The sequence below is a fragment of the Panthera tigris genome, chromosome B2, assembly GCF_018350195.1.
Source record: "Panthera tigris isolate Pti1 chromosome B2, P.tigris_Pti1_mat1.1, whole genome shotgun sequence".
Classification (NCBI taxonomy): Eukaryota; Metazoa; Chordata; class Mammalia; order Carnivora; family Felidae; genus Panthera; species Panthera tigris.
The window spans coordinates 132,969,097-132,996,935 of NC_056664.1; the positions used below are offsets into that span (position 1 = coordinate 132,969,097).

General features: G+C 43.3%; 1 protein-coding gene across 6 annotated transcripts in view; it reads left to right on the forward strand.

Annotated features, from left to right (window-relative positions):
- SASH1 (SAM and SH3 domain containing 1) overlaps positions 1–24,592 on the forward strand; it is a 315,795-nt gene extending 291,203 nt beyond the window's left edge. For all 6 annotated transcript variants that reach the window (XM_042987289.1, XM_042987288.1, XM_042987291.1 and 3 more), the window contains 4 exons: positions 4,182–4,295; positions 17,042–18,150; positions 19,433–19,564; positions 21,179–24,592. In XM_042987289.1, the coding sequence (XP_042843223.1) occupies positions 4,182–4,295; positions 17,042–18,150; positions 19,433–19,564; positions 21,179–21,442 (1,619 nt within the window). In that variant the 3' untranslated portion in view covers positions 21,443–24,592. The remainder of the gene's footprint in view (positions 1–4,181; positions 4,296–17,041; positions 18,151–19,432; positions 19,565–21,178) is intronic.
- The last annotated feature ends 3,247 nt before the right edge of the window (positions 24,593–27,839 follow it).

Below are 27,839 nucleotides of genomic sequence, written 5' to 3' on the forward strand. Positions count from 1 at the left end.
AAGTGTGGAGAGGGGATATGGCCTTGAATCTGCAGTACATCTAGGAGGTACGTACCCACCTCTTGGAAGAAGGGCAAGTTACTTGGGAAATACTGGCCTTTAGTTTTAGGGAATTTTGCTAAGCTTGATAGTTGGGTTCCTGCTAAGTAGCTGCTGACTGGACCTTTAATAAAAAAAAAAAATGGACCACAGCCCCTTGACATATGCCCCATGACTGTATCAGCTGAACTGGTTTTGTGAGGCAATGTGAGGGATCCCTTCACTCCCCGTGCATTCAGGTACCTGACGGTGTCCAGTGAAGGCCGGCATCCCTGAAGATGCAGACGCGGTCTGCATTTTCATGCAGGGGCAGGGACAGGTGTTTTCTTTTATGCCCATTGGTCAGCACTTCAGAGTCTGTTTTGGCTGGAGTGATACACTGAACTGCCTTGCCAAGGACAGACTACACTGATTCCTCTTCCTGGGTTGTAACTAATAGCTCAAAGCCTTCATTTTATACATATCATTTTCCTAAATAACATGCTAGACTAGGACAAAGGCTGCTTCAAATCCACAGACTCTTCCACATAATGAGGACATCACTCCAGAATGTTCTTTTTGTGTGGGGGAAGGTAAACGTTCGGCTGTTGTGCTTCCAGTTAATTTTTCATTAGTTTAAAAAACAGCACTTAAAAAAATTTTGATTTTTTTTTTTAATTTAATGTTTTTACTTTATATCCAAGTTAGCATATAGTGCACCAATGATTTCAGGAGTAGATTCCTTAATGCCCTTTACCCATTTAGCCCATCGCCCCCCTCCCATAACCCTCCAGTAACCCTCTGTTCTCCATATTTAAGAGTCTCTTATGTTTTGTCGCCCTCCGTTTTTATATTATTTTTGCTTCCCTTTCCTTGTGTTCATCTGTTCTGTCTTAAAGTCCTCATGTGAGTGAAGTCATATGACATTTGTCTTTCTCTAATTTCACTTAGCATAATACCCTCTAGTTCCATCCACGTAGTTGCAGATAGCAAGATTTCATTCTTTTTGATTGCCGAGTAATACTCCATTTTTATATATACATGTATGTGTGTGTGTGTATGTATGTATGTATATATATATATATATATATATATATATATATATGCCACATCCTCTTTATCCATTCATCCATCGATGGACATTTGGGCTCTTTCCAAATGTCTTTGGCTATTGTTGATGGTGCAGCTATAAACATTGGGGTGCATGTGTCCCTTCGAAACAGCACACTATCCCGTGGATAAATGCCTAGTAGTGCAATTGCTGGGTCGTAGGGTAGTTCTATTCTTAGTTTTCTGAGGAACCTCCATCCCGTTTTCCAGAGTGGCTGCCCCAGTTTGCCTTCCCACCAGCAGTGCAAAAGAGTTCCCCTTTCTCCACATTACTCACCAACATCTCTTCTTGCCTGAGTTGTTAATGTGAGCCATTCTGACAGGTGTCAGGTTGTATCTCATTGTGGTTTTGATTTGTATTTCCCTGATGATGAGTGATGTGGAGCATCTTTTCATGCATCTGTTAGCCATCTGGATGTCTTTTTTGAAGAAGTGTCTATTCATGTCTTTTGCTCATTTCTTCACTGGATTGTTTGGTTTTTGGGTGTTGAGTTTGAAAAGTTCTTTATAGATTTTGTATATTAACCCTTTATCTGATATGTCGTTTGCAAATATCTTCTCCCATTCTGTTGGTTGCCTTTTAGTTTTGCCGATTGTTTCCTTCATGGTGCAGAAGCTTTTTATTTTCATGAGGTCCCAGTAGTTCATTTTTGCTTTTGTTTCCCTTGCCTCTGGAGACGTGTTGAGTAAGAAGTTGCTGCGGCCAAGGTCAAACAGGTTTTTGCCTGCTTTCTCCTCGAGGATTTTGATGGCTTCCTGTCTTACATTTAGGTCTTTCATCTATTTTGAGTTTATTTTTTGCATGTCGCTGTCCAGTTTACCCAGCACCACTTGTTGAAGAGACTGTCTTTATTCCATTGGCTATTCTTTCCTGCTTTGTCAAAGATTAGTTTGCCATATGTCTGTGGGTCCATTTTTGGGTTCTCTATTCTGTTCCATTGATCTGAGTGTCTGTTTTTGTGCCGGTACCATACCGTCTTGATGATTACAGCTTTGTAATACAGCTTGAAGTCTGGGATTGTGATGCCTCCATCTTTGGTTTTCTTTTTCAGGATTGCTTTGGCTATTTGGGGCTTTTCTGGTTCCATACAAACTTTAGAATGGTTTGTTCTAGCTCTGTGAAGGATGCTAGTGTTATTTTGATAGATTGCATTGAACATGTAGATTGCTTTGGGTAGTATTGACATTTTGACAGTATTTGTTTTTCCTATCCAGGAGCATGGGAAATTTTTCCATTTTTTTGTGTCTTCTTCAGTTTCTTTCATAAGCTTTCACCTCTTTGGTTAGATTTATTCCTAGGTATTTTATTTTTAATGTTTGTTTTTGAGAGAGAGAGACAGAACACAAGAGGGGGAGGGTCACAGAGAGAGGGAGACACAGAATCGGAAGCAGGCTCCAGGCTCTGAGCTCTTAGCACAGAGCCCAACCTGGGGCTCGAACCCAAAAACTGTGACATCATGACCTGAGCCAAAGTCGGATGCTGAGCCCCCCAGGCACTCCCCAAAAATAGCACATCTTAATCTGGGGTTTTACCTTACCAGCTTACTCTGCCAGGATTAGTGTCATAACATGCTTTCCATGTGAAAAATGCAAACAGGAAGTGGTGAGTAGAACCGCTGTACGTTGTGGAATGCAGTCGTCTGCCTTCCTGCGATTTATTTCTTTTTTTTTTTTATTTTTTTATTTTTTTTTTCAACTTTTTTTTTTTTTTTTTTTTTTTTTTGGGACAGAGAGAGACAGAGCATGAACGGGGGAGGGGCAGAGAGAGAGGGAGACACAGAATCGGAAACAGGCTCCAGGCTCCGAGCCATCAGCCCAGAGCCTGACGCGGGGCTCGAACTCACGGACCGCGAGATCGTGACCTGGCTGAAGTCGGACGCTTAACCGACTGCGCCACCCAGGCGCCCCATCCTGCGATTTATTTCTTAATGACCTGAGAAAAGCCATCGGATTTCCGTTTTGTTTTTGTATGTGGTAGGGGAGGGGCTTTGAAGAGAAAGGAAAAGAAATCAAGGCCATTTATCATGAACTTACTTGTTTTAGGTAGAAAAAGTTGTTCTTGGTTTCTGTTTTATGGGACCAAGTACCCCCTCTGCACAATATTACAAAGGTGTTCCTCGTGTAACCTCACTCCCACGTAAGGCCTTCTGTGCCCCCTTTTATAGAACGCGCATGTGACATGGCTGGTGATAAAGGCCCTCATTTCCCCTGTGATTGGCTTTTAGACTTTCCCTTGACAGAAACATCAGGATCAGGTACTTCTCTTTAGAAGGCTTCTTTAAAATGGGGACATTCAGTTTCCACTCGCCCAGCTGAAGAGTGTCCATTACTCAGGGTCCTGGTTAGAGGATTTCCAAGCTTTCCCCCGTCTTACCTTTGTGTACAGGGAACAGAAACGCTGACTCAAAACAAAAGGAGAAGGCAGAAAGGAAAGCAAACCCTCTAACACATTCCAAACAAACAAACAAAAGGATTTAACCTGTGCTCCCCATCAGGTTAGGGGTTAATGTCCCCAGCTGCCAGCCTTACTCCTGTTGAGAGAATCCGAGAACCTGAGCTTGTCACCAAGACCTAAGAATGCTCCTAAAGTCAGTATTTCATTTACCACTTAATTTGGAAGACACGTCTTAGGCCAGACGCTTGTCAGAGAAATCGCTAATAACCTGCTTGTGAAAGGGGCATACGCACCCTAAGCTTCCCCTCCGGGGTCCCCTCGCGCAGAAAGGACACTGATTGTTCTTCCCTCACAGCAGACACAAAGCTTTGAATGTCTACCTGACAGGCCTGAGGCCAGAGTCCTCCTCTGGGTAACTTAACAGAAACTGACGAACTGCAACTAGAGGCTCTCCCTCTGAATTTATTGTGACGTTACCTTTACAGAAAATTGTTCTGATCTCGTCCGTTCATTTTTATTTCATTCACTTTAAAATAATTAGCGCTCTTCCAAAAGTCCAAGGCTTCAAAACGTGCACTGATAACAGGATAAAAATCGGGATTTGCTTGACTTTGATTTCAGTCCCTCTGATTCCATGCTGTGTGTTTACCTTCTGTAGGTAACAGCGACCAGTCGGGATCCCAGGAGAAGCTGCTTGTCGACAGCCAGGGCCTGAGTGGATGCTCTCCACGAGACTCCGGGTGCTACGAGAGCAGCGAGAACCTGGAAAATGGTAATGTCCACACGGATAACTATGAGTGCACCTTAATATCTTTAAAAAAAATTTTTTTTAATGTTTTTAGATTTATTTTTGAGATAGAGACAGAGCATGAGCAGGGGAGGGGCAGAGAGAGAGGGAGGCACAGAATCTGAAGCAGGCTCTGAGCTGTCAGCACAGAGCCCGACGCAGGGCTCAAACTCACACACTGTGAGATCATGACCTGAGCTGAAGTCGGATGCCCCACCGACTGAGCCACCCAGGCGCCCCTAGTGCACCTTAATATCTTAATATGCCAGCCATGCTTCAGCATAGGACTACCTTTCCTCTGCAGCCTGAGCCATACTTTGGGGGATACTGGCACTTAATTAAGATTCTTAAAAAGACTGAACCTCTCCCTCGAGACCAGGCAACTGATGTTCTCGAGAAAGGAGTATGGTGGTGTCCTTCTTCCATCCCACTTAGCACATAAGTGGAGAGTTGAAGACACTTGTGTGTCAGAGAAAGGATCCTCAACTTCCCATGGCCCTGAAGCTCTTAGCGCCTCAGCCCCGGTGTGGATCAGGAAAGAGCCATGCGGTTTGGGGTGAGGAGTTCCGGGGGTTACAGCATTTTGTAGCCAAAGACTTGACTTCATGCATCTGAGCCCCCTCACCCCTGAACTAGTAAATGAGTTTTCTCTTTGTTCTAAGAGTTAAAGTAATATTAATACCTAGTGTTTTTGAAACACAGACTATGAACTTGGTAGTGGGCTGGGTCCTTAGGTTTGCAGTTACTAATCATCACTCAAACCCGGGACTGCCTATTTTATTATTTTTTTAATGTTTATTTTCGAGAGAAAGCACAAGCAAGGGGGGGGGGGGGTGCAGAGAGAGATGGAGACCTAGAATCGGAAGCAGGCTCTGAGCGGTCAGCGCAGAGCCTAATGTGGGGCTTGAACTCACAAACTTGAGATCATGAGCTGAAGTCGGACGTTTAACCGACTGATCCACCCAGGCGCCCCTGCAATGCGTAGTTTATAGATGAAGACTTTAAATGATAGCTGAAGTCCTTGTTCTTTTCTCACCTGGTACCACTCTGGCTATTACGAGGGTCTGTCGATGGTAGGCAGTATTTTAGACCTAATTTTCCAATCCTATAAGCATTTTTAAGCCCATACTCCATTACAGTCATTATACATCAGCCCGTGGTATCTGGGCTTCATTGAACTCTAAGCCAGAAAGGATTTAGTTTGCATTTGTTATAATAACTACCTTCAAAAACAGTGGATTGGATTAAAATAGATGCCCCCATTTTCAAACGAGGAGAAAGGCAACACACATGGCAGGACACTTCTTTATGCTTTTCTTTTGGCTTATTTATTCTGAGGAGCAGTAATATCCCAGTGTTTGGGACAGTCACATATCTGTCCCTTATTTCAGTGTAAGGATGTTGAGGAGCCCTTGCAGGACCAGGATGCAAAGCCAAGGCGTGAGCATTGGGTTCCTTCAGCATTGTTGTTTTCGCTCCCCTCAGGATCTGGAATCTATCCAGTGAAGCAGGCCAACTTGTGGGTCACAGGTGTGGTCACTCCTAGATTCTGGCAGGGGTTTATCAAAGATCACAGTACGAAAACATCTCAATTCATACTAAAAGTGAAAAGACTGACTTTATCCCAACAGTCTTTGCTTCATTTCTGTGGAAGCTAGATCTCTGAATACAGGATGCAGAATTAAATCTCAAAATATTACATTTTTGTTTACATTAAAAAAAAAAATCTCAAAACTTCAGGCCAGCTAGATATCACCCAGCTGCCCACATCTAATATGGTGCTTCCTTCTCTCTCAGAGAGCATGACTAGGGCTCAGTGTTCTGTCTCCCAACTTCACGTCCTTGGGCCAGGCCTACCCGTGGTCTACTTACTGGAAGCTACTAGAGAATATGTTTGTTTCTTTCACTTCATTGGAGTACTGAGTGCCATATCCACCGCAAATGACAAACTCAGTTTGAATCTGTGGTTTACTTATAATGTATCCGTCATAATTATATGCTCATAGATGATGTTCGGTAGATAGGTTTTGGAACAAGATTGGCCATAAATTTCACTTTGAAAAGCAGCATAACAGTATGTGAGCAAGGTGTACAATTGGCAGAAGTCCACAACTCAAACCAAAATGTTTTCAAAATAGAGGTGACTTCTTTTTCTATCTTTCCTGCTTGTCCACTTAAGGACACAGTATTCGCCTCCCCCCACCCTTTTTTTTTGTTGTACTTCCTTAAACCAAGCTGCACCATTCTGTTCTAGTTCTCACGAAGAAAATATTTTCATTGAGTGCAGAGATAAATGCCTAAGCGCTGGTCCATGGAGGTCTGCGGGCCTCACTGTGTCCCAGCCCCCTCCACACTTCAGCATCCATCTTTTATGGATGAAGCTGCATTAAAAAGGATACTCCTGTATTGAAAATTCCCGATTTCAAAAGTCCGATTTTCTGAGAAAGGGTGATTCTGTTAGCAGTCACCTCTTCGTCTCTACCGTCCCCTCCTCCTGACTGTCGTGCGAGGCAAATAAATTGCATCCAAAATATCTACAGCTGTAAACCCTAAATTGTGTGTCTCCTACGCCCTTTTCTTTTTGCAGTAAAAACCAGCATTTGAGCATGGGGAGCTATTAGGTCCTTAAGGAAAACAATTTACCAGGTAGACCATCCAGAAGGGTCACAAAAGCAGCAGTGTCATAAACGCCTCCACTGCATGGCCGGAGTGCAGAGCAATTACTGAGGGAGAGGGTGATCTGAAGGCCACATGTCTTGTTTGTTTCCTCCCTGTCCTAACAGAGAAGCAATCAGTAGGAAATTTCAGAAAGCTTACTTGTCTCTCACAGGAGTCATAAGTGGAATGGGGTCAGGTGCCCTCCATTTTACAACGGGTGGCTCTTGATTTCCTGTTGTGGCCCCCAGACTCCTATTATAGCAAGATTAGAGACAGTAGTAAAGGATCCCCTAAATTTCTGTTGAACACATGAACCCCGTTGTGAAAAATGCCCAGGGTTGACAGGTTTTAGCTGCCACTGGAATCCCATCAAGTAGCCCACATTTTAAAATATTGAGCACCTACTGAAGCAAAGCTTTTTAAACTGCAGGTTGCAATTCATTAGTGGGGTGGAAAATCGGTGTAGAGGGTCGTAAATGGCAGTTTTGTAAAACAGAATAGAAAATACCAGGGTGCATTCCAAAGGTAAGATTGATATTGTGACTTGTAATCTTGGTTCAGTGTGTATGTCTCTGCGTGTGCATGTGTCTGTGTGCACTGGATGAATGTGAAGTGTGTTTCTTACTGTAGATTATAGTTTAAAAAACAGTCTGAGAGCCACTATGGGCTCCAAAACCAGGACGAGAGTGGGGGGAGCAAGCAGGCAGGGTGCAGACTTCAAGGAGGTACTCAAACTCTCAGGTACTCGGCTGCACCTGCCTGACCCCGAGAGCAGTCACCTCCCCCTAATCCCATTTCTAATGATCATTTTGGAGACCTCAAAATCTGACCCATGAACTCTGCCAAAGTGTTTTATCAGTGTGGGAAGATAATGGTTCTCCCTAAACCCCTGGACTGAAAACCCACCTGGCAGACTTCCTGGGAAGGCGGCAGAGTCGGAGGAGCCCGAGCTCACCTTGTCCCACGGACACAGCTAGGTAACAGCCACACCTGTGCATCCGCCCCAGAAAACAACCCAAAGATTTGGCAAAACAGACCTCCCAGGCCGTTGCAGAGAGAAGGACATATCAAAAAGGTAGGAGGGGTGAAGACGTGGTTGCAACCGAACTCCTGGTGAGACTGACCACAAACAGGAGAGACACGAGCACTGGAGAAGGGAGAACAGACGGCACACCAGGCACCCTAGACACGGGGAATCTGCGGCAGGAAGAGGAGTCTCCACCATCTGGCTTCGAAAAACAACAGGGCTTAACCTTGAGTTTTTAATAACCAGCTGGGCTTTAGCTCCAGGCACTTTTTTTTTTTTTAATATTTATTTTTAAGAGAGAGAGTGAGTGGGGGAGGGGCAAAGAAAGAGGGAGACAACAGAATCGAAAGCAGGCTCTGACCTGACGGCACAGAGCCCGACACGGGGCTTGAACTCACTGACTGCGAGATCATGACCTGAGCCAAAGTCCGACGTTCAACCGACTGAGCCACCCAGTCGCCCCAATTCCAGGTACTTGAAAAAATCAGTGGCTCAGCTCCAGGAGAGCCGAAGATGATAGGAAATAGTCCCCTTAAAGAGCCAGCATGACAAACAGCCCTGCCAAGACATGGCAGAGAAGCAGCAGTTTGAAAAGCACCTGGCATATATGTGCAGGAGATTTATTTACTAATCTCAGAATGGGTACTGGAGAGGCAGGGGTCTTCAGGAGACTTCTCCAAGAACTGGTGCTATTGCCCCCATCCCCACCATGTAGATCCCTGGACCACCTGCAGGAAACAGGGGAGACACTCTCCACCTCCCTTGCTAACACCATGCACCCTGCCCCCATGTCCTCGCCCCGTTCACACCACCTCAGCTGGCACGACTCCTTCCAAAGCAGCTCTCGCCAGGTCGCATCCATTAAGCAGCCCTGGCAGGGATTGCTGCCTCTTCAAAGTGACTCCCAGCCTATAGAGAGGGGAAGATAACCACATGCCCTGGCAGCCAAACTTTGTCACTGGCAGTGCAGAGTGAGTGCTCTGCCGATCAGGGCACCTGCAGCCCTGGCATCTGGCCTGACTCCAGCCCCGCCCACCAACAAAAGCTTCCCGGGACAACACCCTGCACTTGAGTGTGACGGCACCCCTTGCAAATAGGCTGAGGGCAGGCATCCGGTCTGATTGCCAACACCACCCAACTGTGAGCCCATGACCACCCAGACCTCTTAGCACAGGGACCAAACCCAGCCCACAACAGGCAAAATGGACCAACTGAAGATAAATGAAGCCCAGCACAACAGTAGGGCACATGCAGTACACACAGGAGACACCCCTGAAGCTCCTGGTTGCGATAAGCAGGGGACACTGGGCTACAGAGTACCACAGGACCTCTTCTTTGTAAGGCCACTACTTTCAAAATCAGGAAACGTAAATAAATGACTTTCCTAATATTTAGAAACAAATGCAGAGTTAGACAAAATGAGAAGAGTATGTCCCAAGTGAAAGAGTGGGACAAAACCACAGCCAAAGAGCCAAATGAAACAGATAAGCAATATGCCTGATGGAGAATTCAAAGTAATGGTTAAAAAGATACATACTGAATTTGAGAAGAGTGGAGGATCTCAGGGAGACCTTCAGCAGAGATAATAAAGAACTAATTGGAGACGAATTCAATAATTGAAATTAAAAATACACTAGAGGAAATCAGATTAGAGAAGGCAGAAGAATGGATCAGTGAGCTGGAAGACAGAGGATAGGAAAGCAACCAGGCTGAACATCAGAAAGAAAAAATAAGAACAGGTTAAGGGAACTCAGTGACATAATCAGGTAGAACAGCTGAACACTTCCCTACTCTGGAGAAGGACACACATCCACATCCAGAAGGCAGAAAAAGCCCCCCAGTAAAATCAGTCCAAGGAGGTCCACACCAAGACAGAGTAATTGGCAAAAAGTGGTGACAAAGAATTTTTAAAGCAGCAAGAGAGAACAGTTACATACAAGGAAATCCCCATAAGGGTGTGTATCAGCTGATATTTCAGCACAAACATTGCAGGCTAGAAGGAAGTGGCATGATATACTCAAAGTGCTGAAAGAAAAACAAAACAAAACAAAAAACCTGCAACCAACAATACTCTACCCAGCAAGGCTACTATTCAGAATAGAAGGAGAGATAGTTTCCCAGATAAAGGTTAAAGGAATTCATCACCACTAAACTAGCCTTACAAAAAAACATTGAAGAGAATTCTTTGAGTGGAAAGGAAACACCATAATCAAGAGTAAGAAAATTGAGAAAGGAAAAAATTTCACAGGTAAATACAAACATAGAAGTTCAATCACTAAAATACCAGTAAGGAGGTAGTAAGATCGGTTATATCTATAAAAAATCAGTCAAGGGATTCACAAAATAAGCAGTAAAGTATGGCATCATACATAAAATATGAGAGTGTGGTAGGCAGGGGGAGTAAAAATTTAGTGCCTTTAGAATGGTTTCAAACTTAAGGGACCATCAACTTAATATGGACTGCTATATGCATGGGAAGTTATTTATCAAACTAATGGTAACCACAAATCAAAGACCTGTAATAGATATGTAAAAATAAAGAGAAAGGAATCCAGGCATATCACTAAGAGAAAGCTATCAAACCACAAAAGAAGACAGCAAGCCAAGAAAGGAAACACAGAGAAGAACTAAAAGAACTGTAAAACAAGTAAAATGTCAATAAGTACATACTTATCAATTATTACTTTGAATGTTAATGGACTAAATGCTCCAAATCTGTTAGATGCTGCCTACAAGAGACTCACTTCAGGCCTAAAGACCCACACAGAGTGAAAGTGAAGGGGTGGAAAAACATTTACCATACAAATGGAAGTGAAAAGAAAACTGGGGTAGCAGTATTTATATTGGACCAAATACACTTTAGAACAACCAGTGTAACAAGACAATGAAGAACACTACATAATGATAAAGGGAACAATTCAGTAAGAGGATACAACAATCATAAATATTTATGCACCCAACGTGAAAACACCTAAACGTATAAAGCAATATTAACAAATATAAAGGAAGAAATTGGCAGTAATACAATAATAGTAGGGAACCTGAACACTCACATCAATGGACAGGTCATCCAGTTGAAAATCAGCAAGGAAACAGACTTTGATTGACACATTGGATCAGATGAACCTAATAGATATATTCAGAACATTCCATCTAAAAACGATATAAAATTCAAGTGCACATGCAATGTTCTCCAGAACAGATCACATGTTAGGCCACAGAACAAGTCTCAACAAATTCAAAAAGACCGAAATGACAACAGGCATCTTTTCCAGCCACAGAGGTATGAAACTAGAAATCAACCACAAGAAAAAAATCTGATAAGAGCACAAATACATGGAGGTTAAATAACATGCTATTAAACAATGAATGGGTCGGCCAAGACACCACAGACAAAATCAACAAATACAGGGAGACCAATGAAAATGAAAACGCAACGATCCAAAGTCTTTGGGATGCAGCAAAAGCTGTTCTAAGAGGGGAGTTTACAGCAATAGAAGCCTACCTCAAGAAGCACAAAAAATCTCAAACAACCTAACCTTATGTCTAAAGGAGCTAGAAAAGAAAAAAGCCCAAACCCAGTAGAGGAAGGAAATAATAAAGATTAGAGCAGAAATAGATGAAATAGAGACTAAAAAAATGGAACAGATGAAATCAGGAGCTGGTTCTTTGAAAAAAAATCAACAAAATTGATAAACCTTTAGCCAGATTCCTCAAAAAAAGAGACAGGACTCAAATCAAATGAAGGAGAAATAACTGACACCACAGAAATAAAAAGGCTAAGAGAATATTACGAAAAATTATATGCCAACAAATTGGACAACCTAGAAGAAATGGGTAAATTCCTAGAAATCTAGCCTTCTAAGACTATATCAGGAAGAAAATTTGAACAGACCACTTACTAGCAATGAAATTGGAAGGCAGTTTTGCTCACCAACAATGCCACTAGCAAGGACACCGAATCAGTAAAAAACAAACAAACAAGACAGCAGCAACAAGAGCCCAGGACTAGAGGGCTTCACAGGTGAATTCTACCAAACATTTAAAGAAGAGTTAAGACCTATTCTTCTCAAACTATTCCAAAGAACAGAAGAGGAAGAAAGCTTCCAAATTCATTCTACAAGGGCATTACCATGATACCAAAGCCAGATGATAACATTACTGAAAAAGAAAACTACAGGCCAATATGTGATGAACATGGATGCAAAAATCCCTAATACAATATTAACAAACTGAATCTAACAATACATTAAAAAAATCATTCACCACAATCAAGTGGGATGTACTCCAGGGATAAAAGGGTGGTTCAGTATTTGCAAATCAGTGTGATATGTTAACAAAAGAAAGGATAAAAACCATATGATCATCTCAATAGATGCAAAAAAAAAAAAAAAGGATTTGACAGAGTATTCATGGCAAAAACTCTCAACAAAGTAGATTTAGAGAGAACATACCTCAACAAAAGACCATATATGAATAACCCACAGGTAACAACATACTCCATAGTGAAAAATGGACAGCTTTTCCTCTAAGATCAGGAACAAAACAAAGATGTCCATGCTTCGCCACTTTTATTCATCACTTTTATTCCTAGCCACAATAAGACAAGAAATAAAAGGCATCTGAAGTGGAAAGGAAGAATCAAACTTTAATTATTTGCAGATGACATAATACTATATATAGAAAACCCTAAAGACGCCACCAAAATCCTAGAGCTGATAAATGAATGCAGTAAAGTTGCAGGATACAAAATCAATAAACAGAAATCGTTGCATTTCTATATGCTAATAATGAAATTGCAGAAAGAGAATAACAACCAAAAATAATAAAATACTTAGGAATAAACTTGACCAAGGAGGTGAAAGATCTGGACGCCAAAAACTGTAACACACTAACGAAAGAAATTGAAGAGGACAGAAACAAAAAAGCTCATGGATTCGAAGAACCAGTATTGTTAAAATGCCCATACTACCCAAGTGGTCTAGAGAGTTAATGCAATCCCTATCAAAATACCAACCACATTTCTCACAGAAAATGGAATAATCCTAAGATTTGTATGGGACTACAAAATACCCCGAATAGGCAAAGCAATATTGGAAAAGAACAACAAAGCTGGAGGTATCACAATCATAGATTTCAGATACACTACAAAGCTGTAGTAATCAAAACATTATGGCACAAAATAGACCCACTGATTAATGGAACAGAATAGAAAGCCAGAAGTAAACCCACACTTTTATGGTCAATTAATCTACAAAGGAAGCAAGAATATATAATGGGGAAAAGACTGTCTCTTCAACGAATGGTATTGGGAAAACCGGACAGCTGTGTGCAAAAGAATGAAACTAGACCACGTTCTTATACATATACAAAAATAACATGAGACCTGAAACTATAAAATTCCTCAAAGAAAGCATAGACAGTAAGTTCTCTGGCAGTGGCCATAGAAATATTTTTCTAGATAGGTCTCCTGAGGCAAGGCAAACAAAAGCAAAATTAAACTATTAAGACTATACCAAAATAAAATTCTTTTACACAATAAGGGAAACCATCAACAAAACAAAAGGCAGAATGGGAGAAGATATTTGCAGATGATATATCCAATTAGGGGTTAAAATCCAAAATCTAGAAACACCAAACTTCACTCAACACCAAAAAAATAATGGGCAGAGAGCCCCTAAATAGACATTTTCTAAGAAGACATCCAGTTGGCCAACAGACACATGAAAAGATGCTCAACATCACTAATCAGGAAAATACAAGTCAAAATCACGAGATCCCAATTTACACCTGCCAGAATGGCTACGATCAAAAAGACAAGAAATAACAAGTGCTGGCAAGGATGTGGAGAAAAAGGAAGCTGCATGCTGTTGGTGGGAATAGAGACGGGTACAGTCACTGTGGGAAACAGTATGGAGGTTTCTCAAAAAATTAAAAATAGAATGAGCATAGGATCCAGTAATTTTACCACTGGGTATTTACCCAAGAAAGTGAAAACGCTCATTTGAAAAGATACACGTACTCCCGTTTATTGCAGCATTATTTACAATAGCCAAGATAAGGAAGCGACCCATGTCCACTGAGAGATGGATAAAGAAGATGTGGTATGTATGCACAACGCAATATTACTCGGCCATAAAAAAGAAAAAAATCTTGCCACTTGCACATCACGAATGGATCGAGAGTGTATGATGCCAGTGAAATAAATCAGAGAAAAGACAAATACCATATGATTTCACTCATAGGTGGAATTTAAGAAACAAAACGAACAAAGGGACAGATCCAGAGGACAGCGGGGAGGTGGGTGGGGGGTAAAACAGATAAAGGGGATTAAGAACACACTTGATGAGCCCTGAGAAACGTATGCAATCGGTAAATCATTGTATACCTGAAACTACCAGGACACTGTGTGTTCACTGTGCCTGCACTGCTCAGCTGGAGTGCTGGGGCACAGTGACTCTGGAGTCCAACAAACACCTACGTCCTCCTGTGGTTCCTGAAGGTTCTTCTCTCCTGTTAATAACCTTTCCACATCCAGACATTTTCAGGAAATTAATTCTCCGAACTGCTTTGGATGGTAAGGATTTCACAGATAACATCGGCGGACTTAATGCTTAAAAGAATCGGATGTTACCTGCCAGTGTAGACACTGGCAAACTTCGCTCCAGGTGAATTCAGGGATCTTTCCAACAGAAGTAGAATGTGTGGAAGTGTAATTTACACATATAGTTTATATTAACAGTTAGAGGGAAGGAAAGTCTTATTTCTAAAATTTATACTAAAACTTTTTTTTTTTTTTTTTTTTTTTTTTTTGGTTTCCGGTTTTGTTTAGTTTTTTAAGCGAGTGTGTGTGTGCAAGTGAGCAGGGGAGGGGGGAGAGGGAGAGAGAGAATCCCAAGCAGGCTCCATGATCAGCACAGAGCCCGATACGGGACTCGATCCCATGACCCTGGGATCATGACCTCAGCGGAAATCAAGAGTTGGACCATAACTGACTGAGCCACCCAGGCACCCCATATGCTAAAATAGTTTTACGAATTTTTCAGTTTTAACTGATTTTTACACTTTATGTTTAGCAGGCTATGCTTTCTGAAGAAGTATTTCCCTTTTCAATTTTATCCGTGATATTCAGCATATTCAGGAGTAACACTGAGCTCACAATCTCCATGTAACAACGAAATAATGACTTCTAGTGCTTAGTATGTTGCTAACACAGAGGTGGATGGGGTCAAAGACCTCACATTATGCATAAGGTGCCATTTGACCATGCCTCTGTTTTGCCAACTGCAAAATACTTCCCCTGTTGATTTGTGTCTGATTTAAAAGGATGGGACCATTATAAGTCTTACTGAGACGGCTCCTGTTCTTATCCATCAGTCTTAGTGCTGGAGTTCTGCCTGACATCATCCATTTACTATTATCAGTTTGCAGTTAGAAAACTGAAATCCTGGAAGGAATCTGGTTTTCACTGCTGATAATGGCCAAACCAGTGGTAATCGTCACAGTGTGCTGGCCTTTTCTTCTTGTCCCTTTTCCCTCACTTGTACAGCATGCACACGGAGGTTTTATCAGCGAATGTGTTTCTTGTACCCACCTGAATCCATCCGCCCCCTGATTTCTCCTTGCTGCTTTATTATTTAAAAAAATTTTTTTTAATGTTTATTTATTTTTGAGACAGAGAGAGACAGAGCATGAATGGGGGAGGGTCAGAGAGAGAGGGAGACACAGAATCTGAAACAGGCTCCAGGCTCTGAGCTGTCAGCACAGAGCCCGACATGGGGCTCAAATTCACGGACTGCAAGATCATGACCTGAGCCGAAGTCTTAACCGACTGAGCCACCCAGGCACCCCTCTCCTTGCTGCTTTCTTATTGAAAGGCTGAGACTGCTTAAGCAGGAGAGGTCAAAATTCTAAATTAAAATATTTTATTAGAAACGTCTATTGAAACAATAGACTGGGAAGAAAGCTTTTTGTTAGAACATAGTAGTCTTTTGACGATTATAGCCAGCCATTTCTTTGTCCCTTCCAAATGTGACATGGGTTGAAAATTTTTATCTTTTTCTGTCAGCCTGAAATACTAGGATCATCTGGGTATTCCCCTCAGGCATCTCAGCCCAGTGTCAAAGCACACATCAAACATAGTATTAACCAAAATATAGCAAAGGACACCTAATTGGGGCGGGGCAGGGCGGGAGGGGTGGTGTTAAAAGTACTGATGAAAACGATTTAGCACAGGGCCTGACCACAGATAGTAAATTCTCAGTGAAGCTCATCAAGCAATACTAGCAGTTGATATCCTAACAGTTGTCAAATTAGATGATGTCTGACTGATAGTTAAATTATAAGCCTGGCAACTGATTTTAATCAGGGCTGTTGCTTCCATTTGAAATTAGAACTGTATCAGCGTTTTACAGACCATTGCAAGCAAAATACTCACTCAAGCTTCTTATTTTTTTTAAGCTTCTTTGCTTATTTGTGCCAAGTTTGGTTGACTGTTCACACACAGGATACTGGATACATAGTTCGCGCACGCGGACAAACCAGTCAGAGGGGAGTGCTTAGGGGAAAGTGCACTTTGAGAATTCCCTGGTCACCAGCGAACCTTAGGGGGCACCATTTATAGAATTCAGTCTAGCGGTCCTTTGCTACCCTGGCCTTAGGAAGCTGTCCTCCCGAAACAGAAATCCCATCCTGTGGTTTCTAAGTGGGGTACGGACGATCAACCTTCTTTTACACTGACCGCAGCTAGGAACAAACATGAGGCCTAGATTGATTTTACTGTCTGACACAGCCTATTTCTTTCCCTCCTAACATTTAGTTTCAGTCTCCACGAGTCCATTAAGAAGTCTAAAACTTCTTTCTAAAAATAAAAATGGGGCCATAATAACCCTATATCACCCAAAGTCCTAAGTGGTGATCTCATATCCTTAGTATAATTCAACAGGGAGACAGGACATGGGGATTTCAGTTATGTCAGCACAACTTTACCCGAGTTTGACTGGTTTGTTTTTTTAAAACGATTGTAAAATATTCCCTTGTCTCACAGGCAAGACTCGGAAGACCGGCCTTCTCTCTGCCAAGTCGTCAGTGGAGTCCGGCTTTAAGTCCTTCAACAGGAATCAGCTGGGCAACTACCCAACCCTGCCTCTGACAAAGTCCGGGGATGCGCTGAAGCCCGGGGAGGAAGGCAGGCTGGGCAGCGGTCTCGCCCCTCACACCTCCAAGGGCTGCGACCAGCCATGTGTGACTGGTCTGAACAAAAACCGAAGAAGCCTGCCCGTTTCCATCTGTCGGAGCTGTGAGACCCTGGAGGGCCCCCAGCCCGTGGAAACTTGGCCCAGATCCCATTCCCTGGACGACCTTCAAGGAGAGCCTGCTGCTGAGAAGGACGTGCCCGGCGAGGTGACAGAACCCTCCCCTCAGATTGTCCCACAAGTGCCACAAAAGACAACCCCCTGCACCACAAAGGTTCAAAGCCCCCGACGAGATCCTGCTGTTGACAATGCACTGCTACTGACCCAAAGCAAGAGATTTTCTGAACCTCAGAAGACAGCTAAGAAACTAGATGGCTCCATAGCAGCCTCCGCCCGTGGCACATCACCTCCTCCGTGTTTGCCCAAAAACTATGACGCTCAACCTCCCGGAGTTAAACACGGTTTAACAAGGACACCTCTCGAGGGTCACAGGAAAGGACTCGAGTCTGAAGGAACACACCATCCCACGGGCACCAAAGAAGGCCTAGATGCCGCGCAGAGGGGCCCCGAGGCAAGAACGCAGGCCAGACATCCCTCCCAGCCTCCACCTGTTCCCGCCAAGAAAAGCCGAGAACGCCTGGCCAACGGACTCCACCCCGGCCCTCCCGGTCCCGACGCACCAAGCCTGCCCGCTAAAAAAGGCAGCCCCGGTGACTGTCACTCACCTCAGGCTCCTAGGCCTCCCTCGGCACAGGAGCCCGGCAGCCCGCCCAGCTCGAGGCCGCCACCCTGGCTCTCAGAGCTCCCGGAGAGCGCCAGCCTCCAGGAGCATGGCGTGAAGCTGGGCCCGGCTCTGACCAGAAAGACCTCCTGCGCCCGGGGAGTGGACCTGGAAACGCTCACTGAGAACAAGTTGCGAGCTGAAGGCATCGATCTCACCGAGGAGCCGTACTCTGATAAGGTACCCGAGGCCTCACGGGCCTCTGCTGTTTTAAGTCAGGCAGCCAGGTAAGAGGAGCACCACAGCTGCCCCCTGACGCCGGCCTGGTGGCAGGGGCCGTGCTCGCCGCGGGGGTGCGTGGGCCCGAGCAGGGCCCCTCTGCTGCCAGGCGATGCGCCGAACGGGAGCCGACGCAAATACGGCCTTGGACCTTTCTTCTCTCTTCCCTTCCCTCCTTTTGCTTGGTTTCGATTTTTGGCGGCTAGATTTTTGCAGGAACAACTATCGAGGAATACTAGAACTGGTTCCAGAAAGGGCTGCTTTAGCAGACAGACCTGACGTGCAGTCTCCGGGTCTTACTGAACATGTATCTTTTTACACGTGAACACGCGCCCACTTCATTTCCTATCTGTAAAATGAGATTCATAATAACCTGCGTAACTACCTTTTCTACAGGGACTATTAAGAGCAAATAAATGTGAGCACACTGCAAATTGTAGAACCCTTTTCAGATGTAATTATATTGTACAGTTATCTGTATAGTTAACAGAGTTGGAATGATTATATGAAATATCCTCCTGTACCAAAAGCACTGAGAAAACTCATTTAAACTCCTTTCATTGACAGCACATTGCTTATTTGGAAAAAAAAAAAAAAAAAGAAAGAAAGAAAGAAAGAAAGAGAGATCTACCAATACCAAAACGATTTTGGAGACCAATGATGATAGATATAGCTGTACATTATTCCTAGAAATGCATATTTCGTTATAGTACATCCCTGGGAGGCCTTGTTATAAACTTCTTTTCACCACAAATGCCTTACAGTATGATCTTCCTCCTCCTCCTCGATATTTAGTGAATAAAAATCCCTTAGAACAGAAAGGAGAATCTGCGTCTATGGTACACGCCTAGGGATTGGCGGTATAAAATAAACGGGCCGCACACGCGAGACTACCTGCCGTAGGGCACAAGTCTGCCCGTTTCCCCTGTCGTTTAGGAAATGGTGCATGTGGTGCAATATGATCCAGTACAGTGAGGTGAGGTCACTGGTCCAAATGATACAAGACGATTATGTTCTTAGGTTTCAAAACCTTTTCCTCAGAGCTTATCAGTACCCGAGAGATCAAGATGTAAACATGTTCTAACACCCATCATGATTCTCAATCTATTCACTTCAAGTGAACACTTTTGGGGACACGTCCCGGTAGCCGTAGGTGTCTTAGCCTACCTTGTCTTGTGTTTGCTGCTGTCGAAGAAGAAATTCGTTGCCACCCGTGACGCCACATTTCTGCTCTCCCTCACAGCACGGCCGCTGTGGGATTCCCGAAGCCCTGGTGCAGCGATATGCAGAGGACTTGGATCAGCCCGAGAGGGAAGTTGCCACCAACATGGACCAGATCCGCGTGAAGCTGCTTCGGAAGCAGCACCGCATGGCGGTGAGCAGCCAGCACCCGGGGTCTCCCCTCGCTCGACTTTGGAAGTCCATGGAGTTAGGGCGCTTCAGGATGCGCGTGCTGGCCACCACGGAGTAGCCCAGGGTTCCCTCCAGCTATCAAAAGGAGACACCTGGAAGGAAAGCAATATTCAGCCTGTAAAGTTTTCAAAATACAGTTTTAAGAAAAAAATGAAAATTGGCCATAATCCCAGAACTACAAAAGTTTTTTTTTTTTTTTAAGGTCTTCAAATTTATATCTATTTCTAACTATCTATTTGTATCTATTTCTATTTTGAGATAGAGAGCAAGTGAGAGAGAGAGAGAGCTCACCCTTGCAAATAGGGGAGGGGCAGACAGAGAGGGAGAGAGACGATCCCGAGCTGACTCTGCACTGTCAGTGCAGAGTCCGATGTGGGGCTTGATCCCACGAACCGTGAGATCATGACCTGAGCTGAAATCAGACGCTTAACTGACTGAGCTGCCTAGCACCCCTGAAAAAGTTTTTAAAAGTCTGTCTAGCTATTTCTCTGCACATACAATAGTAAATGTGTAGTTTTGAAACCTGATGTTCAGTTCTCAGATCATGAATCTGTTACTAAACATTCTTTTATCAATATGTCAAAACGTTCTAGTAGGTAAATGTGCCCTCATTTAGCCAATCCCAAATGGTTGCCACACTTAAATTCTCCCCAACTTATTATTTTAAATAATTTAGCAAACAACACCCTTAATATATTATAGTCTTTGTAGACTCTCAAGGTCAATTTGAGTATATATTCCTTCAAGAGGATTTGCTTGTAGAAGCCTGAACAAAATCTCAAGAATTTGCACATTTGTCAGAAAACCACCTTCCTAAAAGATGTAGCACTTGGTCTTCCCCGAAGTCAATTGTAAATGTCCATTTCCCTGCCCTAGCTAATACTTGGTATTATTGCATTTTATGTTTTTTAGAACTACACTAATGATATATCTAATTTTCTGGTTAACGTAGATTCAAAATACCATGGAAAATCTGTTTTATACAATCTCTACCTGGGCGCCTGTGTGGCTCAGTCAGTTCCCTATCTGACCCATAATTTTGGCTCAGATCATGATCCCAGGGTTGTGGGATTGAGCCCCACATCAGGCTCTGCACTGAGCATGGAGCCTGCTTGAGATTCTCTCCCTCCCTCTGGCCCTCTCCCCTGCTCATGCGCTCTTAAAAACACAAAACGAAACAAAACTCTACCCACTGAGTATCTTACTTGCCACACTACCGCACAGGCCTGCCTCTTTATTCACCTAGAGATTTCACTGAAAAGCTTATCACCAGAAGACAAAATAGCAGGGTATAGAAATGCTTACAAATTGGAGACTTGGACGTTAGGTTAATTAGGGTTAGATCTAATTCCAAATACTTTGTAGAACCTCAAACACTTCTTTGAAGATAGATCTCACCTTCGAGAAGCTGAGAAGGAATTCTTGATGCTACTCTTGGGTCTTTGACACCTCACAGCAGGATCACTTTGTAATAGTCTAGCAGTGCAGTATTTCAGTAGTGTTCCTTTTAGGTATAGAAGAGTCCTCCAGTAGCCTGTGTCAAGTCTTTATAAAATTGCTTTCTTTCTTTATCCAGATCCCAAGTGGTGGACTCACAGAAATCTGTAGGAAGCCCCTCTCTCCCGGATGTGTCTCGTCTGTGTCAGATTGGCTGGTTTCCATCGGTCTGCCCATGTATACCAGCGCTCTCACTGAAGCCGGGTTCAGCACATTGGGCCAAGTGCCTTCTCTGTCCCACACTTGCCTTCAGGAGGCCGGCATCACAGAGGAGAGACACATAAGCAAGCTTGTGTCTGCAGCCAGACTCTTCAAACTGCCACCAGGCCCCGAGGCCATGTAGCCAGGCCCATCATGGAGCTCCCCGGACAAGAGCCACCCTTTCACTGTGCTTAGGATGCTAATGCAATCCCTCCTCCTTGGGACCTGCAGACCAGATCCAGAAGAAAGGCCCAGTGTAAGGCCGACCGGAGCACGAAACCTCGGCACGGGACTGATGACCCTCTCTTCTCCAGAAGAGCCCCCCTCGAGGAAATTGGTGTGGTTCTCTTTGACTCCCCCAAAGAAAAGACAAGCACTAACTTTTATTTTCAGAACACAAAAGAACCAGGATGCCAGCTCGCCGCCCATGCTGTGCCTCCAGTCTGTCTTGGTGTGCTGGCAGAGGGAGGGGGCAGCCGCTGTCATTTCTGAGAATGCCCTTGCCTTGCTGTCTGTCACCCTGCAGGATGCCTGAGGGTAGGCGGGTATTGGCCAGGCCAAAGTAACAGACCCAGGAGTTACTGTATGCCATTGACTATGCTTGTTTATTCAAAAGTAAGAAAATCTGGCTGCATTAGGGGAAAAAAAAAAAAAAAAGTCCTATTCTCCTTTAAGTAAACAAGAGACATTTTAATAATTGCTTTCTAGCAATCAGCTTTTATTTGCCTTAATATAAGCTTTTAAGCAGTTATCTGGTGTTCACCACCCTGTAACCATAGTTCCAGATCTTCAGCCTAGACTGCCATCTAACATACCAGAGATGTTTTCAGCAAAAAAAAAAAAAAAAGAAAGAAAAAGAAAAAGAAAAAAGAAAAAAAAGAAAAAAAAAGAAAGAAAAGAAAAAAAAGAAAAAAAAAGGGCTTTTCTAATTGCCTCACTCTAACATGGCTTAATTTGTAGGGGTGTTTGTCAGGCACAAACTTCATGTTGGCTTTCAGTTTTTAAACTAACCACAAATCCAGTAAAAAGCTATCTGCAACTCACAGATCAGGTGTGTATGTGAGCGTGCATGCATGTGTGAGCGCGTGTGTATAGAAACTACCTTCATTTTAAATCAGTTTTGTTTTGTTTACGATGTTGGTCACCGTGCTGCAGTATTGACTTTGACTCCTGACCACGACCATTCCAGAATTCACTCATCAGCTAACAGGTCACCTTTGCAAAGCCACCGTAAGGTTGAATATTTCAGAAAGATGCTTTTAAAAGGGAAGTAGTTTATAAGAGATTTTTAAAGTTTTTTTTTCCACTTTTATAATTAAGGTACTGTTTTCCTCCCTTTATTAAGAGATCATTCTTTTAATTCAGATAATAGTTCATTCTGGAGCCAGACAAAGCACGTTAGCCATGTATTAAGTATGTGCCATTTTCAGTTGTTTTCCTACTGATTAGAGCGTTTACCATTCTCTTTTAGTCTGGTGTCTGACTTTTATAGCACACAGAAATTTAGGCAACTAAATTAAGGTTTCCGTTGCTTACTAAATGAATTTCCTCTACATTCTTAGTCATGAGAACTATTCTAAGCATTGAATGTGATCATTGACAACAAACACTTTGAAGACAAAGCCTTGATCAAAAGCTCTTAAACATTTCATCTCCTCGTTAAAACGATTCCCCTTAAGGTGGGGGGGGGGGGAGTAACTTCACTCATTACAAAGCCATCTTCAGCATTTGCTCTATGTACTTGGATCCGTGTTTCTGAGGAAAAGGATGTTCTCAGGTTATATATTTTTTTCACGCTTTGGTATACATTTAAAAAAAATACGTTTCTTCAATAGTATTCACCTTCTATAAGACGCCATGTGAAAAAGTTGTGGAAATGCAGAATAAAAAGCTAAAAGCTGCCAACTTTCTACCGAAGTCTGAAAAACAGCCCATTTTTGCCATCTCGGGTTGTGCACACGGCCCACGTGGACTGTGACGATACCGTCGAACTGTAGCGCTTGTGCTGTGGTGGAGACAGGTGCAGGGACACGGAGCCTCGGCAGGACATTCTGAGATCCTGCTCGTAGTGTAAGCCGACCACACACAAGTCACACAACAGATAACAGAGGAGGAGGGGTCATCTTCTGTGAATTTCCCAGTGTTAGTTCATTTTCAGTGTCAGATTTTCATTTAAGTAAAAGTGGCACCAGCAAAGGGAATGTTCTGGAGTTCTTGAAAATGCCAAACCCTATTTTTGTCCTTCTTCTTTGGAAATCATTGCCTTTGCGTAGAAAAATCAAATTCAGGGACCATGAATGATTTTCAGTGGGAAGATCTTCCTAACCTGAGGGGTCTGAGATTTTTACTTTATCGTGCTTTTAAAGAAAAAAATTTTTGTTATTGTTAGTATTTGTTTGGTCTTTTGCTTTAAACTCTTAATTTGATCCTAGAAAAGCCTGAATGTTTGTGTGTGACATTTGACTAAGGTGGTTTAGGGACCGCGTGTCAGAAGACAGGTAGGTAGGTGTTAGGCGCCAGCAATATCCGGTTTTAATCAATTGCACTTGGTACAGAATGTTGAGGAAGGGTTTAAAGTGTCGTCTTTGGAAAGCACAAAAGAAACCTGGAAAGGCAGTTTGGCTCAGGTAGCTACACATCCGTTGTGTGTAATTTTTACTGTAAAGCTGTCTAGAAGGACATGCGGCCAGCCCCAACCACTATTTACATTCCCAGATAACCAGGAAGCAGATACATTTTCATGGCCTTCTCTTAGCAGCCCTTTTCTCTGTCCTGATCCCCGGTGTGGGTGAAATTGGAAATTACTAGTCTATTGCAAACCAGTTCCTGACATAGCAAAATTTGCTTTCATAACTGCAGCAAAAGAAATCAGTTCACCAAGTCAATGCTGCATTGTGTGTACTGTATTATTTTCAGAAAATATAGTAGTCTGAGTCCAAGTTACCTTGATTTTAAATTGATAGAGAAATGCAAGAAACTGTCAAGCAAGTTATATAACAACTAACAACATTGCACTTTCTGTATATGAAATCAATATTTAAATAACTTATTTTTCTCCATTGCTGTTCTTAAACATTGTAAGTAGCTGTAATATACCAGTACCGATATGTCCTTGCGATTGCTTCAGCCCAGGAAAGCTGTGTATTGTTTTAAAAATTGTAAAAACTATTGTGATGATTCATTTAGCAAAGAGAAAGGTGGACAGAAGGGTTTTCCTATGTATCAAACTTGTCTATAATTATGTCATCTTATGTACCTAGGAAAAATAAATAAATTTCGTCAGTTGACTATGCCTCTCTTGTTGTTCCTTGGGTATTTCAAAGATGAACGGAGTAGAAATGAAAGGTAATTTACAAAAGTGTGGTGTAAGAATGAACTCTATTGTAAAAACAATTGTATGCAATTAATTCTGCCACATCACAAAACTCACACACACTCATTCTCTTTGCAATATGCTAACGTACTGCCTCTCCCAAATATTACATAATCAAATCCCAGAACCACAGCATCTTAGACCAGAAAGAATTTTGAAGGCATCTACAGTCTAAGCCCATCATTTTCAAATGAAGAGTCCACGTAGGTGGTTGACTCATCCAATATCACACAGCTAAGTGGTAACAGAACCCAAATCTTGCATTGAGGGAGGAAAAAAAAAAATCTAGGTTCGGATGGATATTCCAGAAATTGACCTGACAAAAATCATGTTTCAAATTGGTGTATCACAATTGATATAAAAACTTTTTTTTTTATTAGGAGGACATTGTTTGTAATAAAATTTTGAATAGGTGATACCCGTACTTGAGATTAAAAAAAAAAAACAAAAACAAAAAGCGCCCGCTCCTTTCCTCCCAGCCACTATCCCCGTCCTTGCAGGTAAGTAGTATAACCGGTGTGTGCATATCTTTTCAGAAATGCCCACACATTTACAAATACAACTGCCTATGTATTTTTCCATACAGGAATGACCTTATATTCTTCACACTTCCTTACCGTGATTTTACATTCAATGTATGTTGGAGATCTTTCCATGTCAATACCCCACCATTCTCTTAAAGACCACATAATACTGTTATGCCAATAATTTAATCACTACCCTGTGAAAGGACAATATCTTGCTGTTATAAAAAAGCTGTTAGAGGGTGCCTGGGTGGCTCACTCAGTTAAGTATCTGACTTCAGCCTGATCTCACAGTTCGTGGGTTCGAGCCCCACACCGGGCTCTGTGCTGACAGCTCAGAGCCTGGACCCTGCTTCGAATTCTGTGTCTCCCTCTTGCTCTGCCTCTCCCTTCCCCTCAAAAATAGACATTTTTTTTTTTAAAGAGCTGCTAGGAATATCCTTGTACCAATATCACTTAGCACATGGAACTGTGTTAAAATTACATGTATTTTAGATTTTGATAGAATTTTTTTTTAAACAGAAAGATGAAATATTGCCAAATTTTTGGGAGAAAATGCATCAGAATGGAATTGAGAATAGGAAAGATTACCTTCTTTTGTTTATCATTTTTGAGAGAGAGCACACGAGTGGAAGAGGGGCAGAGAGAGGGGGAAGGAGGATCTGAAGTGGCCTCTGTGCTGACAACAGCGAGCCCGATGCGGGGTTTGAACTCACAAACCACGAGATCATAACCTGAGCTGAAGTCGGATGCTCAACTGAGCCACCCAGGCACCCCTTGATAGAATATTTTATTTTATTTTATTTTTTTAATTTTTTTTCAACGTTTTTTATTTATTTTTGGGACAGAGAGAGACAGAGCATGAACGGGGGAGGGGCAGAGAGAGAGGGAGACACAGAATCAGAAACAGGCTCCAGGCTCCGAGCCATCAGCCCAGAGCCTGATGCGGGGCTCGAACTCACAGACCGCGAGATCATGACCTGGCTGAAGTCGGACGCTTAACTGACTGCGCCACCCAGGCACCCCTTGATAGAATATTTTAAATCCACTGGTAGACTTCGTTAAAGGAAGCTTTACCAAGATAGGTTTTATTTCTAAATCCAGGTCTTACGCTCTATCCCCTAATCCATTTTGCAAATGGGGAGAGTTCATGTATTCTTAGTGTGGTGGTTCATCTGAAGGGCTGAGTTATTTTAAAGAACTATAAGTCTCCAATCTTCTCTCAGACTGACTCCTAAGATTCAACGGTTCAATTCAAAGAAAATACTTTCTTGTGATTCCTAAGAAACCATGACCCGACTCTTGGTGTTTGTTCTAAGTGCACTTCACATATGGACACTTGGGTTGCTTTTACTTAGAAGTTACAAAGAACAGGCACCTGCATGGCTCAGTCCATTAAGCTTCCGACTCTTGATTTCGGTTCAGGTCACGATCCCACAGTTTGTGGGTTCAGGTCCCGCGTCCAGCTCTGTGCCGACAGCATGGAGCCTGCTTAGGATTCTCCGTCTACCGCTTTCTCTGTCCCTCCCCTGTTCGTACTCACTCGTGCTCACATGCACGCGCTCTCTCTCTCACACACACACACACACACACACACACACACACACACACACACACACAAAATAAAGGGATAAACTTTTAAAAAGAGAAGTTACAACGACATACATTTGATTAGGGAAAGGAGAGAAGGATGATGGTCATTCTTTAACCGCACAAGCCATTTTGGAAACCTTGGAATGACGGCTTTCTCACTCTTAGCTGGGAGGACCCACTCAGAGCTCACTGTACACAGTCCTTCCTTGGAGTGGACGTCCATGTGTGAGTGTGAGAGGCAGGGTGAATACTCAGGTGTAGGTGTCTAGACTTCCCCTCAGGATTGCGGGCAGCTTTATTTGCAAGCATCGCCATTCCTCCCCCAGTCCCTCCAACACTACTCACCACCCCCCTCCCAGAGAAAGGGAATTTAGCTGCCTGTCCTCGTGCCCTTTAGCAAAAGCACCTGAAGGTCCTAATCTAACCACGTTGGAGACAAGTGTGGAAGGACTCCGGGATGTGCGGGGGAACCATGGCAGTTAAGACTCAGCTGATGGGCCTTTACCGCCATCCCATGCATTCTCAACACCTGGAGAACAGATAAGGAAGGTCACAGCCACGAGCGAAATGTGTACGGAGGTCTGTGGGAACCAGAGGAAAACCCGACTCAGTCAAGGAGAGAAACAAGTCAGAGGAGGCAGTCGATGTGGCTTATAACTGTGTGCCTGTGTGCTAAGAGCACTAGGCCCTCAAACACACTAAGTCTTGAAAAGCATGAGAAAATAAGCTCTCCCTCCCACCTCCTGATCCACTCGCCTCTCATCCTGACTGGATGATCCTTTCCCCCGATTAATAAAAAACTTGGAAGCCATGTCCTGGGCCCCCCTCCTCCGGACCTCCTTTCAGCACACTTGCAAACTCCCCCACGTGCTCACCTCCGATTTCCTCCTCACAACAGCATGACTGGAGGGGCGTCTCTCCATCTGCCTAATCCTACCCGTGCTCGAGATCCGGTCCTGGGATCCCTCGCTTCTCTGCAGCTTCCCCTTGAACGTGTTTGCAGCAGGCTGGTGCTCTGCTTTCCAGGCCCATCCAGAGCCCCCCTTTGG